This window comes from Chenopodium album, chromosome 25 (genome assembly GCF_948465745.1).
Source record: "Chenopodium album chromosome 25, dcCheAlbu1.1, whole genome shotgun sequence".
Lineage (NCBI taxonomy): Eukaryota > Viridiplantae > Streptophyta > Magnoliopsida > Caryophyllales > Amaranthaceae > Chenopodium > Chenopodium album.
In genome coordinates this window covers 1,293,136-1,311,501 of record NC_137858.1, presented here as the reverse complement: position 1 = coordinate 1,311,501, position 18,366 = coordinate 1,293,136, and the positions used below count along the sequence as shown (strand labels likewise).

The following is an 18,366-nucleotide window of genomic DNA, read 5'->3' as shown; positions in this document are numbered from 1 at the left end:
GGGCCTGGTGGCGAAAAGCCTTTAAACCCTAAGGGATACATTTCGGGGGTTATATAATGTTGTTTGAAACCATATATGATCATTTTATGTTGTCATAAACGTACGTGGTAGGCTTGAGTTTACGAAATCAATGCAAGTTGTGATAAAATCACCGTTTAAAGGCATATTGGATGGTTCATTCCACCGACCCAATTGGACTCCCAGAAGGTATTAGGGACCATGGTAAACATCTCGTCAACTTTTATTTCAGGGCGAAAAAGGTCAAAAAATTGCAAAATTGAAGGCTATAATCCACGATTTTTTGATGAAATTTTGAGGTGTCAGGGCCCGGTGGCGAAAAGCCTTAAACCCTAAGGGATAAATCTCGGGGTTATATAATGTCGTTTGAAACAATATATGATCATCACATGTTGTCATAAACGTCAGTGATAGGCTTTAGTTTATAAAATCAATGCTAGTTTTGAACGGGTAAAATCACCGTTTAAGGACAAATTGGATGGTTCCACCGACCCAATAAGACTCCCGGAGGATATTAGGGACCATGGTAAACATCTCGGCAATTTTTATTTCCGGTCGAAAAAAGGTCAAAAAATAACAAAATTGAAGGCTATAATCCACGCTTTTTGAGGAATTTTGAGGATTTGAGGCCCGATGGCAAAAAAACCTTTAAACCCTAAGGGATACATCTCGGGGTTATATAATGTCGTTTAAAACCATATACGATCATTATATGTTGTCAAACGTTAGTGATAAGCTTGAGTTTACGAATTCAATGCAAGTTGTGAACGGGTAAAATCACCGTTTAAGGACATATTGGGTTGTTTCACTGACCCAACTAGACTCCCGGAGAGTGTAAGAGACCATGGTAATTATCTCGGCAATTTTTATTTCCGGGCTAAAAAAGGTCAAAAAATTACAAAATTGAAGGCTATAATTCACGCTTTTGAGGAATTTTTAGGGTTTTGGGCCCGGTGGCGAAGAGCCTTGAAACCCTAAGGGATTCATCTCGGGGTTATATAATGCCGTTTGAAACCATATATGATCATTATATGTTGTCATAAATGTACGTGGTAGGCTTGAGTTCACGAAATCAATGCAAGTTGTGAACGGGTAAAATCACCGTTTAAGGGCATATTGGATGGTTCCACCGACCCAATTGGACTCTTGGAGGGTATTAGGAACCATGGTAAACATCTCGGCAATTTTTATTTTCGGGCTAAAAAAGGTCAAAAAATTGCAAAATTGAAGGCTATAATCCATGATTTTAATGAAATTTTGAGGTTTCGGGGTCAGGTGGCGAAAAGCCTTGAGACCCTAAGGGATACATCTCAGTGTTATATAATGTCGTTTGAAACCACATATGATCATTATATGTTGTCTTAAACGTACGTGGTAGGCTTGAGTTTACGAAATCAATGCAAGTTATGAACGGGAAAATCACAGTTTAAGGGCATATTGGATGGTTCCACCAACCCAATTAGACTCCCGGAGGGTATTAGGGACTATGGTAAACATCTCGGCAATTTTTATTTTCGGGCGAAAAAAGGTCAAAAAATTACAAAATTAAAGGCTATAATCTACGCTTTTTGAGGAATTTTGAGGATTCGGGGCCCGATGACGAAAAGCCTTAAAACCTTAAGGGATATATTTAAAAAAAATACTCCGTAAATTATATTGTTTTGATGGGAAGGAGTAAGGATTAAGGAGTTAGGGGTTTGGTTAATTGTTGATATTACGTATAATTTCCAATTTCCAACTTCCAAGTGTGAGTAGGCTCTACCTCCTACTCCTGCCTCTCTGAGTTCGTTCTCCATTGAAGCGCACTCGACGTTCTCCATTGAAATACCTGTATTTCCCAGCTTCTGAGGTAAGTTGTTGTTTCTTAATTATGTCAATTTCACAATCTAGGTTAGGGTTCGAAAATCTCAACTCTTAGTTCTAATTACTAAGATTATGAAATATCATAATTAGCGATTATGTTGTTAGAAAAGAAAAGCGTGAGCTTAATTGAATCAAATATCCCTAAAATTATGTGATAATTGAATCAAATTTTGTTGCTAATGTATTGCAGAACACTTAAATGTTGGGATTGAACTACGAAATTAGAAGATATTTGCCTTAATAAATGTTGTTTTCTTGGATTATGGATAGCCAAGTGTGGAAAGCAGAGAGCTTTCTTCTGAAAACTTGAAATTTTAGGGCACTTTGGAATTAATTGCCCCTTAATTTGATCAATTTGTATTGTAATTTTAACATTTCAATAATCTATGTTGATTTCGGGGAGAGGATGCGTATCATGGTCTCGAGTGTACGATATAATTTTCAAAATTTGATGGTTGATGTATTCTGTAGAACATTGGTTTGAAGTTTATTGAATTTGAGAAACTCTAAATTTAATAGATATTTTGGAAAATTGTGTAGTTAAATGGACGCTGCATTGTCTGGGGAAATATACATACCAGAAGATATTCTGCAGCCTTTGTTAAAGGCTTCAAATTCTTCAACATTGAATGAAGCTCTACAAAGTCTTATAGGGGTTTTGAGAACTGAGGATGGCCGGTCAGATCTTGCATCGAAGCGTGTACTCCCGGCTGTACTCCAATTAATACAGTCTATACCTCATTCATCGGCACATCATTTTCTATTGTTGTCTCTTCGCCTCCTTAGGAACCTTTGTGCAGGAGAGGTAGAGAACCAGAACTTGTTCATTGAGTGTAATGGTCTTGGAGTTGTTTCTAGTGCAATCGATGTGGTGGGGTTTGATATTGATGACTCGGGTGTTGCAATTATACGTACAGCCTTACAGGTGGTAGCCAATGTTTCACTTGCTGGGGAGAAGCACCAGTGTGCAATATGGGACCAGTTTTTTCCTGATTTGTTTCTCAAAATTGCAAGAATTCGCAAGAGAGAAACTTGTGATCCTCTGTGTATGATAATTTACACTTGTTGTGATGGAAGCATTAAACTGTTTCCCGAACTTTGTAGAAGTCCAGGATTGTCTATCATGGCAGAAATCATTCAGACAGCGTCAGAAGGTAATCACATAACTTCTAAACTTCCAACATATTTTGATGTTTAGTCTTTAATGGGTGTTTTTTTTTATGAACATCTCTACCAGTTGGTTTTGGAGAAGACTGGCTAAAGATAATTCTTTCAAGAATTTGTTTGGAGGAATCTCATTTCCCTGCATTATTCAGGAGTCTAAATGGTAGCTTTGATAATCAAGGCAATGATGAAAGTAAAGGTATAAATTTTACTACAGTACTAGCTTTCCTTTTGCGCATCCTCTCCGAGATCTTGAATGAGCGTCTAAAGGAGATTTATGTTGGCTCCGAGCTTGCCTTATTTGTTCTTGGAATATTTGAGAAAGCTGTCAAAGCTGTTGACTTTTACACAAGAGGTGAATCTGGTCTGCCTACAGGCATTCCTACTAGTGATGTCCTCGGATATTCACTCACTGTTTTGAGAGATATATGTGCACAGGGGAAACCTCAAGTTGCTGATACTGAGGAAGTTTCAGAGGATGCTGTGGATTCGTTGGTTTCAAGGGGCCTCTTGGACTTGCTCTTATCTCTCCTCCGTGAACTTGAGCTACCATCATCAATTAGGAAATCCATGAAACCTGGTGAGAATCAAGGTCTGATTTCTCAGCCATCAAAGGTGTGTCCATACAAGGGCTTTAGAAGAGATATTGTTGCAGTCATTGCAAATTGTTCGTTTGGAAGAAAGTATGTACAAGATGAAGTGAGAGAAAAGAATGGGATTATTCTTCTTTTACAGCAGTGTGTTCTTGATGAAGACAATCCTTTCTTAAGGGAATGGGGCATATGGTGTGCAAGCAATATTCTGCAAGGTAATGCCGAAAACCAGCAGATGGTGGCTGATTTGGAGATGCAAGGAACTGTGGAGGTTCCTGAACTAGCTAAGCTTGGACTACGGGTGGACATAGACCCAAATACTAAACATGCTAAACTTGTAAATATCTCTTGAGCTAGTTGTGCAATTTATGTTTCGAATTGTCCCATTTAGTGTAAAGTTGTAGATTTTTCCAAAATTGGATCATTTATTTTAACATGGTGCATTGGTGCTAAACACAAACCTTTGATAGCTGGGATTTACTGTGACAATCTTGTTGTGTCTTGTTAAATTTGCTTTAAATGTTCAAAAATAAACTTTTATAACATTTAATGTATAATACTTTACATTTTTTGAAATGGTCATAATTAAAGAAGTGCCTTAAAGACAAAAAACAATTTGATTACAGATAACCACCTGTATATGGTTTTATCAGCACATGACTTCATGTATAGTGAGGCATGGGTGGCAACAAATTATCCACCAAGAAAAACCATGTTACTAACACTATGCTTAATTACATCCTTGGAAAACATACAAGCTAAAAATAAAGCTATTGGTATAAATCAAAGTTTAACTCTAGCCTCTAAGCTATAACTTCCGTCTCAGTATCAAAATTTGTTGCATCTGTTGAAAACCTGAATAGTTATTTGTTGCAAGGTGGTGGCAATAAGTTCATCAGATGGTGAGATTCTCTTGAATCCCAATGAAAGAGCCACATATGTTACCGCCAAGATCAGGAAAATTTTCACATCCCGGAAGAGATTTTACCTTACCCCTTCGATCAACCTCGACAGGGTACTTAAGGAGGTGGCCCCTCATTTCGGTGACCTCTGGAGCTGCAAATTGTCTCCAATTCATTTCTCCCAAACCCCTCACTTTTCTAACACATTCTATAGTTTCTGGTTCAGTGAAGCAGTCATCAACAAGTCCAAGATGCTCAGCCCAAAGAGACATTCTATACCCATATACCTGCAGAACACAGATATTCAGTTATTCGCAAAACAGCAGATCATATACGTATTTTCTGTTCCATATGGTATACTACCAAATATTCACTTCCCAAATAATATGGTGTACAATACAGGAGAATATGTGGATAGTTGGAACTTGACATACCTGTCCAAAAGGATGAGCTGATTTTTTGGCCCAGGTGTAATGAGGCTGATAGGCTCCCATTGCAATCTCTGTGTCCCTGGTTCCCTCCATTGACCGTTGGTTGATGTTTGCAGAACCCAAAATCACATACTCATCATCCACTATCATGCCTTTAGAATGGACATATATCATGAATCTTCGGCTCTTTTGACACATGGGCTATATATGCACAGATGCAACAATGGACATGAGGGAAAAGATACCAGAGCTTAAAGAGAATAATGAAATGCAGAACTTTGGGTTTCAAAAAAAAAAAAAAAAAAAATTGCAGAACTTTGTCAATTTCAAAAGAATCAGAAGACAAAAGACGACTGCTTGAATTTACATATAGTCATTCAGAACAAAAAAAATGTTGTCTCAAGGGAAAATGAATGGCCACCTGAGGACTGTTTGGAGGGTGAGGACCTCCAGCTGACGCCAAACTCCCATCTGGAACTTCACGATTGCCAAGACAGAAGAAGTTCAAGTAATCTAGGGGTGTATAAGCTTCCTCAAGGCCAACCTCAACCAGAGCCTTGTAAATGGTTTCATACATCATTTGCATTGTTTTGTTCTGCACAAAAATTTGTACATCTTTAAATGAACTAAACTATACTTCGTAATTTCAGGCAAAGAGGGAAAAAAAGAAACTAATTAACTATCATGGAACCCTGTTCAATTAGTAAGAAGTAAAACCCACACACCAAAAACAATCAACACTCTCAAGGGTAGTCAAGCCTAATTTCCTTCACATGAAATCCTCTGTATCTTTTAAGGAAACTGGATGATTTAGTTTCTTAATATGATGCTTATAAATTACTCTCTATATCCTTTCTCTGACATCCCATGTCCTAGTGAAAAAGACGAACTCTCTTTTTGAAAGCTGAAGAACAATTTTGTAAGATCAAAAGTAAAAATTTAAATGGCATCAGCTGTAGCTTTCAGGAACACCCTCCTAACATGTTGCATATCTAAAATTTCAATAGGAACACCCTCCTAACAGATTGCAGCAGCAGTCCTCTCATGATTTCGCAATATAGTGCAAATATTTACACTCCATATGTACATGTAGTGATGTAGAAGCTATCCAATACTATATTGCAGAAAAATCAGAATTTTGCTACTCCCTCCGTTTCAAAATAAATGCTCTAGTTTCCATAAATGGCAGTTTCAAAATAAATACCCCATTTCCAACTTTAAAAATCTTTCACAATTATATATTACAGTAGTATTAATTTATTCTCTAATGGTCTCACCTACTCACATGTTATACTATTTGTCTCACACTTTTGCTTTATTAGAGAATTTAATATAATATTATCCAACTTGCAATTTTTTTTAATTAATTAAAATAATTTGCCAAAAACTATGTGCCCACCTCAATGGGGCATTTATTTGCAACAAAGTATTGCAGAAGATCCCGATCCCCCACCTCACTTCCCACGAAAAGAGAGAAGGGTGGATAGATGGGAATGAAGCTGCTTATACTAATACTATAACTAAATCACAAACTGAACCTGCCAAAAGAGAATCCTCTGAGTAGCAGCGCCAGTTGGAACGCCCTCTGGCCACATTGGGACAACAATATATGCAGCGAATCTCTCATGAGCTTTGATTTTCTCAGCAATTTTGAGCGCGATTTCCATGGGAATCAGATTGTTAGCACCTGTGGCCAAAGGGTAAAAAAAGAAAGAGAAAAAGAAACAAGAATCAACAGGAGTCAATATTATTATATCTCCAAATAACCTCTTCTCATGGACACTAACATTTACAAATTTCTAAAGTCTTAACATAAAATACATAGAACAATTGGGTTGATAGGGGAAAAAACAAAAAAATATTATGGAGTAATGTATAAAAGAAAAGACAGCTAGGTCAAAATGCCATGACAAGCAGTATACTTAAAGGTTCGTCTATTACAATGTCAAAACCCGCACACAAGCATAGACCATCACTAGCTGTAATGTCCAATACACACAACATCCACCAGTCTATCCCTCTAATACATGCCATATCAGAAGTATAGTCATAATAGCCATCACAAACAAAATTCCGCAGCAAAGATATACATTATTTTTCCATATGAGAATTGTGGAAGAACACAAAAAGTAGTAGCTTAACTAATACAGAGTAGTGTAGTGGTACAGCTGATTAAAAAAAAAACCGAAAAAAGTAAGAAATAACAGCATAGAAACACCAGTCGTAATAACAAGGCAGTAGAAGCAAACACAATACACAACAAAGTTTTAGAGATACATCCTTGCTAGTTTATATAAAAGCAATTCTCACCCAAGTCTCTGTATGAACTCCAATTATATGAAGAACCAATAAAATATTGATTCTCTATATAGATGTAGTGTTGGGCAGCTCGAATAGCCTTCACATATGCTGTATGTATGCTCATGTCAATCAACACATTCTTCCCGCAGACTAAATTCTACAAATTCAAAGTGACTTATCAACTTTAGCAACACCTAAAAAAAAAAGTAAATGAGGAATAAACAACCAAAAAAAAAAAGAATTGGCAGGAAATTTTCTTCACCATGCTTGTAGCTTCCTTTGGATTCTTCGGAAAAGCTTTTACAGAACTGGAATCGATAGACCGAAAAACCTGATATAAATTGTTTTAGTTCTCTTACAGTTGGGGGGGAAATGCATCAACAGAAATAAACTAGTGTAAGATACCTGTACATGCCAAGATTCTGGGTCGTGCTCACTAAGGCAAGGAACATCAGATATACCAACAATGTCAGGCAAGCGATCAATTAACAGTAACGAATCATCACTAGGCATTTTTAACTTTTTGATCCCATGTGCTTTAGAAGCTTTTAACCATCGTTGTTGGAAGTTGGTAAGAATATCATATGCTGCAGGCCCATCAATTTTACAATGCAAATCATGCCACGGTTCTCTTGGGCAATCGGTGGTATTTCCCTGTCCAAAAGTTTCACAAAAAAACATATTAGAGCACACCAGTTTTATATGTAATTTAGAGAAAAAGTTAGCATAACCTCAACCCGTCAAAATGCCGATATCCTGTTCCCCTTTGGTATACTAAAAAAAAAAACTTTTTTTTTCCATCTCCTGTTATGATTTATGTGTTTAGCACATCATAATTATTATGCAGCTGTAGCAGACATTATGTCATCTGCTTAATAGCTGACCAGTGACCATAGCAATAAAAAATGGATTAAGTTATTAGGAATTACTTGGAATGAAGGGTTGTGATAGTCATCTTTGTGTACTGTATCCTGGGTTCTGAACAGAGGATGGACCGGAGTGTCATATCTCCCATCACATAAATCAAGCCCGCCAACGAAAGAAATGATTTTTCTTCTATTACTGCCAGCATCAGCATCAACTATCACAGTTTTCTGGTGGTGGGTATAAATTGTTGAAACTTCCTAGAAGGAAACATGAAACAGCATATTTAGACTGAATTCATACATAACTGTTTACAGGAAACAGAAAATATTAGATAGGAAAACCATAACAATCGAGTACAATGGATCCTGACAAGCCTATTTAATCCTGAAAACAATTTCTGCCACAAAAGTAAAGAAGATGCTGATTCCAGATTGTGCTGTTGGTTTAAATACAAATATCCACTTCCCAACTCTCAACAAAATAAGCCACCTAATAAAATGTGCCTCACTCGGTTGGCAAGCAGAAGTGCAGCACCAAGTTGAGAATCTAGACACTACAAGTACAGAATGTGACAGGAGCAGCTAAGGTGTTTCAGTTTGGTTGGCACTAGGTGGGTTCTAGACTTCAGGCCCTAGTAGTAAAAAGTAAATTAATCCAAGTCAATATGGTAGTCGGAAAATACAGCAAGAACCTTTATAGAATGGAAAGTATAACCTCTGAACTGACTGTTACATCCTTGCATGGACTCAGGTGGTGGCTGTCATTGTTGGTTCACTTATGTTGCCAGAGGACTAACTTGGTTCAGCCTTTTAGTATCTTTTTCCTGTATTTCACTTCAACTGAGGAAGCGTTATACTTGAGCCTAAATTCCCATATTCTTTTTCTTGTTTCTTCTTAAATGCACTCTCAACGTTTCTAATTGACAAAGTGTTTGCAGGAAGAAACAGAGTCCAAACAGCATAGACTATGGCATTGTGTGAAAAACAGAGAAAATAAGACACCCAGGAGATATGAACCAATTCAAACTCTATGATATTCGAACACTCAAAGTAATAACAATGTACTCCGACAAAGCCAACTATCAGGCCAATGAATAAACAAATTTTCATCACAAACATCATGAACCACAAAACCAAGAATGTAGCATTACCCTTTGTTTGACCCAGCTGTGTCGTTTTCCACCAACGCGAGGACATAGTAGCACCTGCACTGATGAATGCTTAAAGAAACGACGAGTCTCCTCATCATGGGTTGCCATAATTCCATCCTGTACTACTAGAGATATGTAAGATGAGGAAATAGTACCTCAAAAACACATAAATAGGCATAAATTGCAAGAAAGTATGCCTACTACAATATCATTAGTGGTGTTTGAATAACAAACGAATCATAAATCTGCTATTAAGCCCACTACATCCAAATTTTAGAAGATTGAAATCAGACTAAAATGATATATATGATTAAAGAGTGAAGTTGGGAGAAGCCACTGACCGTTCTATAACCCAAGATGCTTCTTGAAGTAGGATCATCCCACACAAGAAGCAAAACTCTCACTCCTTCTGCTGATTTGGACCTAAGAAGCTCTCCCAGGCTGCAGTCAGATGCATGATTTCCACCATCACGAACTAATCTAACCTTATGCCAAACTGACCACCCTGTAATATACACAAGTCGTCTTGCTTGTCGTATAGCATCAAAAATGTCTTGCCAACACTTTCCATGCACATACTTCATTCCTCGATCAAGCATAAATTCTGGAAGGCAGCCATCAGGAACATGAGCATCCTGATAAAGAGTAACAGTTCCTCCTTTCCTAAGAGGAAAGTAAGTGTCAGGAACCCCTTGATAATCAGGGCCAGCACCAACTCCATGGTGGTAAAAACTTAGATTCTTGATGGGTGTATATTGAATGGAAATACTCAAGACAGCTCCGGCCTTGCATTGCTTCCCACTAGCATTAAGGATAGGATATGTACCCTCAACTTTTGCCCCTAAATACAATTGTTCCACAGGAATCGATACACTTCCTATGAGTTGGGATCCTACAACATCACTATCCTTGACCAAGAAGTGCACTTCAGCAGCATAATGTGCCACTGGAACAATGAAGTGCTGCCTCCACACAGGATTCTCTTCGTTACTGATCACATAAGTCCTTCCAATTACAGCACTGTGGGATACTGTTATTGACACATACGGATCACTAGTAATCTTGCGAGATACATGGCCCTCAATTTTATTGCTTACATTTCCAGGTAATCTTCCAAACATATCACCCAGCGTTCTATGAAACATGTCCATGTTTGGAAGATTCTTTGCCTCATAAACCCATACATCCAAATTTCCATGCAAAAGCAAAACTTTCAAAGACCCTTTTTGTGAGGGCACGATCTGCATGTTTTCGCTCTCAAAACTAGATGAACTTGGAGAACCAACACAAGAAAAACAACTATCCCAACTAGGACTTCTAGCATGTATCCCATGCAAGCTGCCATGATGACCAAACTCTAAACCAGGACTTGCAGGGGTTGTTAAAGCTAAACTATCCATCGAAGGCACAGAAGGTGCAGGAGGTGAGGCAGGGGCAGACGGGCGAACATCAGACAATCGCATAACCGACATTAGATCATCCAAAGGAGGGTATATCGAAGCATTGGAAGGCCTACTACCTACACCAACCCCACTACTATCTGGCAACTCACTAACTTCATTATCATGTCCATGGGAACTACTAAAGCTATTACTCCGCGAAGGAAGCAAGGGAGGGGCATTAGGGGCTGGATATGGACTCGAATCAGGATGATATTGGTAATGAGATGAACCATACTGAAAACTACTACTATGCTGTATACTTGGTGGAGGTGGAGTAGTTTGGGGAAGAGGTCCTGAATATGAGTAAGGTCTAGGAGGTGGAACTTGGTAACTAGGTTGAGAATACAGATGTGGCGGATATGGGTAAGCCGGTTGCGTATACGGATACGGGTAAGCTGGTTGCGAATATGGGTATGGATAATGGGAATGTGGGGGTGGTGGGTATGCCTCAGAACTGTGGGGTGGAGGAGGGTATGCCTCAGAACTATGGGGTGGTGGTGGAGGGTATGCCTCAGAAATTTGGGATGGTGGTGGAGGGTATGCCTCAGAAATTTGGGGTGGTGGATATGGCTGACTTGGGGGTGGATACCCATAAGGATATGGAGGTCCAGAACCATATCTATTATCCATAATTAATCAATCAAACCCAATTCCAAAGTTTCAATCAAATTAGGTATACATATACTACATCAAAACTACAAGATGAAACAAAATTCCCAGAAAATAATGCAAAATCCAAAATGGGTTCGTTAATTATTAGTACAACAATAGATCATACAAAAATAAGAGTAAGATGCAGAATCTAGTTTCTCAGATTTCTAGGGTTTAAGCAAACTAATTCTGGGTTCAAGAAACGATCATGCAATTGATAAACAGAAATGAATATTATTACCTCAAAATCGATGAAAAGCTTACCAAATTGCTGGATTTTTTTGCGAACTTGATTAGAATTTAGTGAAGATTAAGAATGCTTGAGCTTAGATTTAGATCAAGAAATAAAAGGGAAAATTGAGAATGGTGAAAACAGAGGGAATAATGATGGTGGAGAGAGACGGGAGGAAGGAGAAGAAGAGAGATACTGTTTTGATTTCGCATGGAAAAGTCCTCACTTTTTTTTTGTTTTGTTAATTAAGGTAATGTTGAGAAAAATTACAAGTGAAGTTCACATGAGCATGTAAACTAGTACAATAATTTGTAACAAAGTACAATCATGCAAAATATTTTAATAAGAAAATTTGCCTATAAAAGGCAAGTTCACTATTGTGAACTACACAAGCGAAAAATAACCGGAGTAATACTACTACACTACTTTTACTTCTTTACTTCTCTTACTCTCCAACATCTTTCTATTGTTAAAATATTTAACACGTTATCAGCACCAGTTTCCAGTCAGGTATATTTATACCTACTTCTAAAAATTATAACAAATAATACTATCTACTTCTAAATGTTTCGAGGAGTATGCTCTATAGTTGCCCATATTTGGGATCCTCTATACCAGAAACTCAAACATTTACTGTATTATATATACCTCAAAAACAACGGTGAAAGTTCTCTTACTTGTGAATTCATTACTATCATCTTTTGTTTTATTCATGTTGATGTTTCTTTGTTTGATTCATGTTGATATTACATACTCATTTTACGTAAATTTTTTATCTTAGTTATTATAATTGCTAAGTAGTAACTTTGCATTAACTAGATTAACAAAAAGATGCAGCCTTTTATACTTATTATTTTTTTTACTTTTTTATACTTTTTGTGTTTCTTTCCGTTTTCGAACCCATGATCTTTTATAGATATTAGGGCTCTCGGACCACTATGGCTTGCATTCCCAGTGTGATAACCTTTTACAGTTATAAATATATATATATGGACCATAATTTTATGCCAGTACATTAGACTATTATGATATATTTACAGTTGTACAAAACAGTAACGGATAAACCTACCTCTATAAAAGGCGGATTTTTCCCCCAATTTCACCACAAATCCCTTATCCCTTCCCACTTTTTATCCAAAAAATCACCTAAAAATTTTATCACCCCTTTCTTCTCCGATATGTTCCCCGACGACGGCAACCAGAACACCCAAAACACCCACAACTTCACCTTTGAAGAAGATTTAAGGAAGATAAAACAATATTTCCTTCTAATTACGGCGCTTGTAGTTCTATTAGTAGCAATATTAGTTTTTGTCATTATGTATAAGTAAAACTCACTTATTTTGTCGTTTTAGTATATTAAAAGCTTGTTTTTGTTTTATTATGTTTGTTGTTATTAATCATCATTGTATAATATTACCGTTATCATTATAATTGTTGTTACTACTGTTATTGTTGTCGTTTTGTTTTTTTTGCAACTAACATGATTAATTTTTGTCTAATCATATAATTACTCACAATAATAAACCAAGGGGGAGAAAAGATTATATTATTTCTGGTTTATTATTATATTAAATTTAATTATCACGTGTCTTATTAACTTAATTATAAATATGGAAGAACTAAACATGTGAGTTGTACGTATAATTTGTTATTATAAACTAATTATAACGTAATTTGTTGTAGCTAAAATGGGAGACCTTATGAAAAGACAGTTCAGCATCTTAGATTTATCTGGAAAGAAATTTCTGGAATGGAAAGTGGATGCAATGATGAATTTGAAAGCTCAAGGCTTGGAGCACACTGTTAAAGAAAATAAAAGTCCCTCTGGTCAAACAACTGATACTACCACTTCTGCAATGACTGTTGCAAAACCTGTTACTGAACAAGATAAGGCAAAAGCCTTAGTGTTGTTAAGGCATCATTTACATGAAGGCCTTAAAACTGAGTACATGATGGTTGAAGATCCCAAAGAATTATGGGATTGCCTTAATGAAAGATTTGGACACCACAAAAGGGTGCTCCTTCCTAAGGCATTATTTGATTGGACAAATTTACGGTTCCAGGATTTCAAATCTGTAATTGATTATAATTCAACCATACATGAGATAGTGTCTATATTGAGATACTGTGATCATCCAGTTTCGGATGAACAGATGATTGAAAAAACACTCACTACCTTTCATGCAAGCAACACACTGTTGCAAGAACAGTACCGTGAAAGAGGTTTTAAAAGGTTCAATGAATTAATGAGTGTATTGCTTGTTGCGGAACAAAATAGTGAACTTTTGTTGAAAAATCATAACCTGAGACCAACTGGGTCTTTGGCCACTCATCATGAGGCAAATGCAACAAATTCCCATCCACCCGAGTCAAATGCTACAAGAAGAGGTGGACGTGGAAATTACAATGGCCGTGGAAGAGGCCGTGGAAATTATCGCGGACGCGGCCGTGGTCGTGGTAGAAACAATTTTCAAAGAAACAGTAATTTCAAAAATTTTGAAAAACAGAAGGGGCAGTCATCTGGAAGCCACAAACAAACTCCTTCGAAAGGAAAAGACACATGTTACAGATGTGGCATGACAAGACATTGGGGACGTACTTGTCGTACAGCCAAACATTTGGTAGATCTTTACCAGGCTTCTGTAAAGGGCAAAGAGAAAAATGCAGAAGCAAATTATGTTCATGAGGAAAATGCTCCTTGTCCCAGCCTTGATGTATCCGATTATTTCATGGATAATGCTGAAATTGGAAATGATTTCATTCTTGGAGAAAACAACAATGCTTAGGTTTCTCATCTACTAATGTAACATATGCTATGTTTTAATGTATTTTCTTTATGTTCTGTATTTTAAATTTCTAGTCATGAACTTTTAGTCACTATCATCAATAAAAGATTGTATAATATTATTCTAAACTAATCTCAAATTTATTTTATGAAGATATGGATCTACCTGAAGTTAGTTCCGAATATCAATGTCTTTTGGACAGTGGAACAACGCACACTATTTTAAAGGATAGAAATTATTTTTCACAACTAAAGTTGTTTCAAGCAAATGTGAACACTATTTCCGGGTCAGCTAAATTAATTGAAGGATCTGGAAAGGCTTGTATAATGCTTCCAAATGGAACAAAATTAATAATCAATAATGCTTTATATTCGAGTAAATCTCGAAGAAATCTCATAAGCTTTAAAGACGTACGCCAAAATGGCTATCATCTAGAAACAATGATGACAGATCAAAAAGAGTATATATGTCTCACGGCAGAAAAACATGGCAATAAACATATATATGAGAAATTGCCAGCATACTCTTCGGGGTTATATCGTATAAACATACGACCCGTGGAAATCAATATGGTATCTAACCAGAAGTTAGATGACAAACATTTGATTATCTTATGGCATGATCGTTTGGGACATCCAGCAACTGGGATGATGCAAAGAATAATAGCACATTCAGTTGGACATTCAATAAGAAATGTCAAAATTCCCCGATCAGATGAATTAACATGCTCTGCATGTTCACTTGGCAAATTAATAATAAGGCCATCCATGAGCAAAATTGCTACTGAATCTCCAAAATTCTTGGAAAGAATTCAGGGAGATATATGTGGGCCAATTAATCCAGCATGTGGACCATTTCGATATTTCATGGTTTTAATTGATGCTTCTACACGATGGTCACATGTTAGTCTACTTTCAAGTAGAAATGTTGCCTTTGCAAAATTACTTGCCCAAATCATCAAATTAAGAGCACAATTCCCAGATCATACAATAAAGAGAATAAGACTTGACAATGCTGGGGAATTTACATCCCAAACATTTAATGATTATTGTATGTCAATTGGAATTGATGTCGAACACCCAGTAGCTCATGTTCATACACAAAATGGTCTGGCTGAATCACTAATTAAGAGATTACAAATGATTGCAAGACCACTATTAATGAGGTCAAGATTGCCACCATCTGCTTGGGGACATGCTATAATACATGCAGCAGCGCTAATTAGATTGAGACCTACAGCTTATCATAAATTCTCACCACTACAGCTTGTTTGTGGTCGAGAACCAAGTATCTCACATCTAAAAATCTTTGGTTGTGCTGTATATGTTCCCATTGCTCCACCCCAACGAACGAAAATGGGTCCACAAAGAAGACTGGGTATTTATGTCGGGTTTGAATCCCCTTCTATAATTAAATATCTTGAACCACTGACTGGTGACTTATTTACGGCTAGATTTGCGGATTGTCACTTTAATGAAACAGTATTCCCAGTCTTAGGGGGAGAGAAAGTGGACCCACGTAAGAAAGAAATTGAACTTATTTGGAATGCAACACAACTGTTGATGTTAGATCCACGAACAAATATGTGTGAACAAGAAGTCAAGAAAATTGTTCATTTACAAAGTGTTGCAAATCAATTGCCTGATGCATTTGTAGACACAAAGAAGGTGACAAAATCACATATACCAGCAGAAAATGCCCCTGCACGTATTGAAATCCCAACTGGTAATAAGGCCATAGAAAATGAATCTCAGGCACGCAGAAAGCGTGGAAGACCACTTGGTTCAAAAGATTCTAAGCCAAGAAAATTGAAAAGATTGGATGGAATAGGAAATGAGACTAATGATGTTCCCCCGTCAGAAGGTCAAGAAAGACCAAATGTGGATGAAAGTAAAGAAAATGATGATAATCCAAAAGGGGACGAACAAGAAGACAACCCTACGGGGAATGAACAAGATGTTCAAAACATCGATAACAATGAAATTTCAATGAATTACGTCTCTACAAAGACTCAGTGGAATAGAAAGGATGTTATCGTTAATGAAATATTTGCAAATTCCATCGCAATCGACATAGTGTCTGATGAAAATGATGTTGAACCTAGAACTGTAGAAGAATGTCGACGTAGGAGTGATTGGCCAAAGTGGAAGGAGGCAATGCTGGCTGAGTTAAAGTCACTTGAAAAACGAGAAGTTTTTGGAAAAATAACCCTTACACCAGCAGGTGTAAAACCCGTTGGATACAAATGGGTATTTGTGAGAAAACGTAATGAGAAAAATGAAATAGTTCGATACAAGGCAAGACTTGTAGCCCAAGGATTTTCTCAAATTCCAGGGATTGATTATGAAGAAACATATTCTCCAGTGGTTGATGCAACTACATTAAGATTTCTGGTAAGTTTGACAGTCACAAAAGGACTACAAATGCGATTAATGGATGTAGTGACTGCGTATTTGTATGGATCACTCGATACGGACATTTACATGAAAGTCCCCGAAGGACTAAAACTACCAGAAAATCACGAGCCTAGACAACTGCTTTCCATAAAATTAAAAAGGTCACTTTATGGATTGAAGCAATCTGGAAGGATGTGGTACAACCGTCTGAGTGAATATCTTATGAGAGAAGGATTCAAAAACAACCAAGTTAGTCCCTGTGTTTTCATAAAGCGATCACAATCAGGATTCGCTATCATTGCAGTTTATGTTGATGATTTAAATATCATCGGAACCCCAAATGAACTCGAGAAAACTGCAAAATACTTGATGAAAGAATTTGAGATGAAAGACCTTGGGAAAACTAAATTTTGCCTTGGACTGCAAATTGAGCACTTGAGTCATGGTATTTTTGTCCATCAATCAAACTATACAGAAAGAGTTTTGAAACGATTCTTCATGGACAAAGCAACTCCAACCAACTTCCCAATGGTTGTTCGTTCTTTGAATATGAAAAATGATCCATTCAGACCCCGAGAAGAAAATGAAGAGATTCTGGGTCCAGAAGTACCATACTTAAGTGCAATTGGAGCCTTAATGTACTTAGCTAACAATACTAGACCCGACATAGCTTTCTCTGTGAATTTGTTAGCTAGGCACAGCAATGCACCAACATATAGGCATTGGAAGGGAGTTCGACACTTACTCCGGTACCTACGAGGGACACAAGATCTTGGTTTATATTACCAACCAAAACAAGATGCTGCTCTCATTGGGTATGCAGACGCTGGATACTTATCAGATCCTCAAAATGCCAAGTCACAAAATGGATATGTGTTCACTTATGGCGGCACTGCAATATCATGGAAATCAACAAAGCAGACATTGACCGCGACATCATCAAATCATGCAGAGTTGATAGCCCTCTATGAAGCAGGACGGGAATGTGTGTGGCTGAGGTCGATGATCAGTAATATCCAAAAGGAGTGTGGAATGAACACAATAACAGAAGACCCAACCATCATCTTTGAAGACAATACAGCATGTATCGCTCAAGTAACTGAAGGATATATTAAGGGAGATAAAACGAAACATATTGCCCCAAAACTGTTCTTCACACATGATCTGCAAAAGGACGAGGAAATAAATATCCAGCAAATTCAGTCTTGTGAAAATCTTGCCGACCTGTTCACCAAATCACTTCCTTCGAAGAAATTTGAGCAATTAGTTCACAAAATCGGAATGCGACATCTTCGTGAACTATGCTAAAATCAGGGGGAGTATTATATGCACTGCACTCTTTTTCCCTTCGATCAGGTTTTTATCCCACTGGGTTTTTTCCTGACAAGGTTTTTAACGAGGCAGTACACCAAAGCATATAATACAATAATATCGTTGTACTCTTTTTCCCTAGCTATGGTTTTTATCCATAGGGTTTTTACCTAGCAAGGTTTTTTTTTAATAAGGCAACTTACACCCCATTTCATGTGAACATTCAAGGGGGAGTGTTGAGAAAAATTACAAGTGA

General features: G+C 37.2%; 3 protein-coding genes across 3 annotated transcripts; 2 read left to right on the top strand and 1 right to left on the bottom strand.

Annotated features, from left to right (window-relative positions):
• Nucleotides 1–1,730: 1,730 nt before the first annotated feature.
• Nucleotides 1,731–4,126, top strand: LOC145614514 (uncharacterized). Its single transcript, XM_081669569.1, has 3 exons — nt 1,731–1,867; nt 2,422–3,035; nt 3,119–4,126. The coding sequence occupies exons 2-3, from the start codon at nt 2,426–2,428 to the stop codon at nt 3,988–3,990; spliced, it is 1,482 nt and encodes a 493-aa protein (XP_081525695.1). The 5' UTR covers nt 1,731–1,867; nt 2,422–2,425; the 3' UTR covers nt 3,991–4,126.
• Nucleotides 4,127–4,158: 32 nt separating this feature from the next.
• On the bottom strand, nt 4,159–11,827 carry LOC145614513 (phospholipase D gamma 1-like). The gene is made up of 10 exons (XM_081669568.1): nt 9,631–11,827; nt 9,290–9,406; nt 8,202–8,396; nt 7,678–7,926; nt 7,535–7,603; nt 7,282–7,429; nt 6,510–6,658; nt 5,393–5,566; nt 4,975–5,172; nt 4,159–4,827 (listed from the first exon to the last, which is right to left on the bottom strand). Exons 1-10 carry the CDS (start codon nt 11,359–11,361, stop codon nt 4,534–4,536), a joined length of 3,324 nt encoding a protein of 1,107 aa, XP_081525694.1. The 5' UTR covers nt 11,362–11,827; the 3' UTR covers nt 4,159–4,533.
• Nucleotides 11,828–16,835: 5,008 nt separating this feature from the next.
• LOC145615695 (uncharacterized) lies at nt 16,836–18,107 on the top strand. The gene is made up of 3 exons (XM_081670753.1): nt 16,836–17,048; nt 17,491–17,614; nt 17,752–18,107. The coding sequence occupies exons 1-3, from the start codon at nt 16,836–16,838 to the stop codon at nt 18,105–18,107; spliced, it is 693 nt and encodes a 230-aa protein (XP_081526879.1).
• The last annotated feature ends 259 nt before the right edge of the window (nt 18,108–18,366 follow it).

Coding starts and splice junctions, on each gene's coding strand:
- LOC145614513 (XM_081669568.1), bottom strand. CDS start 11,361: ATGGATAATAGATATGGTTCTGGACCTCCATATCCTTATGGGTATCCA. Junction 9,407..9,630: donor GCATCTTGGGTTATAGAACG/GTCAGTGGCTTC, acceptor CTAGTAGTACAG/GATGGAATTATGGCAACCCA. Junction 7,927..8,201: donor ATCACAACCCTTCATTCCAA/GTAATTCCTAAT, acceptor ACTTTTGGACAG/GGAAATACCACCGATTGCCC.
- LOC145614514 (XM_081669569.1), top strand. CDS start 2,426: ATGGACGCTGCATTGTCTGGGGAAATATACATACCAGAAGATATTCTG. Junction 3,036..3,118: donor CATTCAGACAGCGTCAGAAG/GTAATCACATAA, acceptor CATCTCTACCAG/TTGGTTTTGGAGAAGACTGG.
- LOC145615695 (XM_081670753.1), top strand. CDS start 16,836: ATGGATGTAGTGACTGCGTATTTGTATGGATCACTCGATACGGACATT. Junction 17,049..17,490: donor AAGGATTCAAAAACAACCAA/GTTAGTCCCTGT, acceptor TGAATTTGTTAG/CTAGGCACAGCAATGCACCA. Junction 17,615..17,751: donor CAAGATGCTGCTCTCATTGG/GTATGCAGACGC, acceptor CAAATCATGCAG/AGTTGATAGCCCTCTATGAA.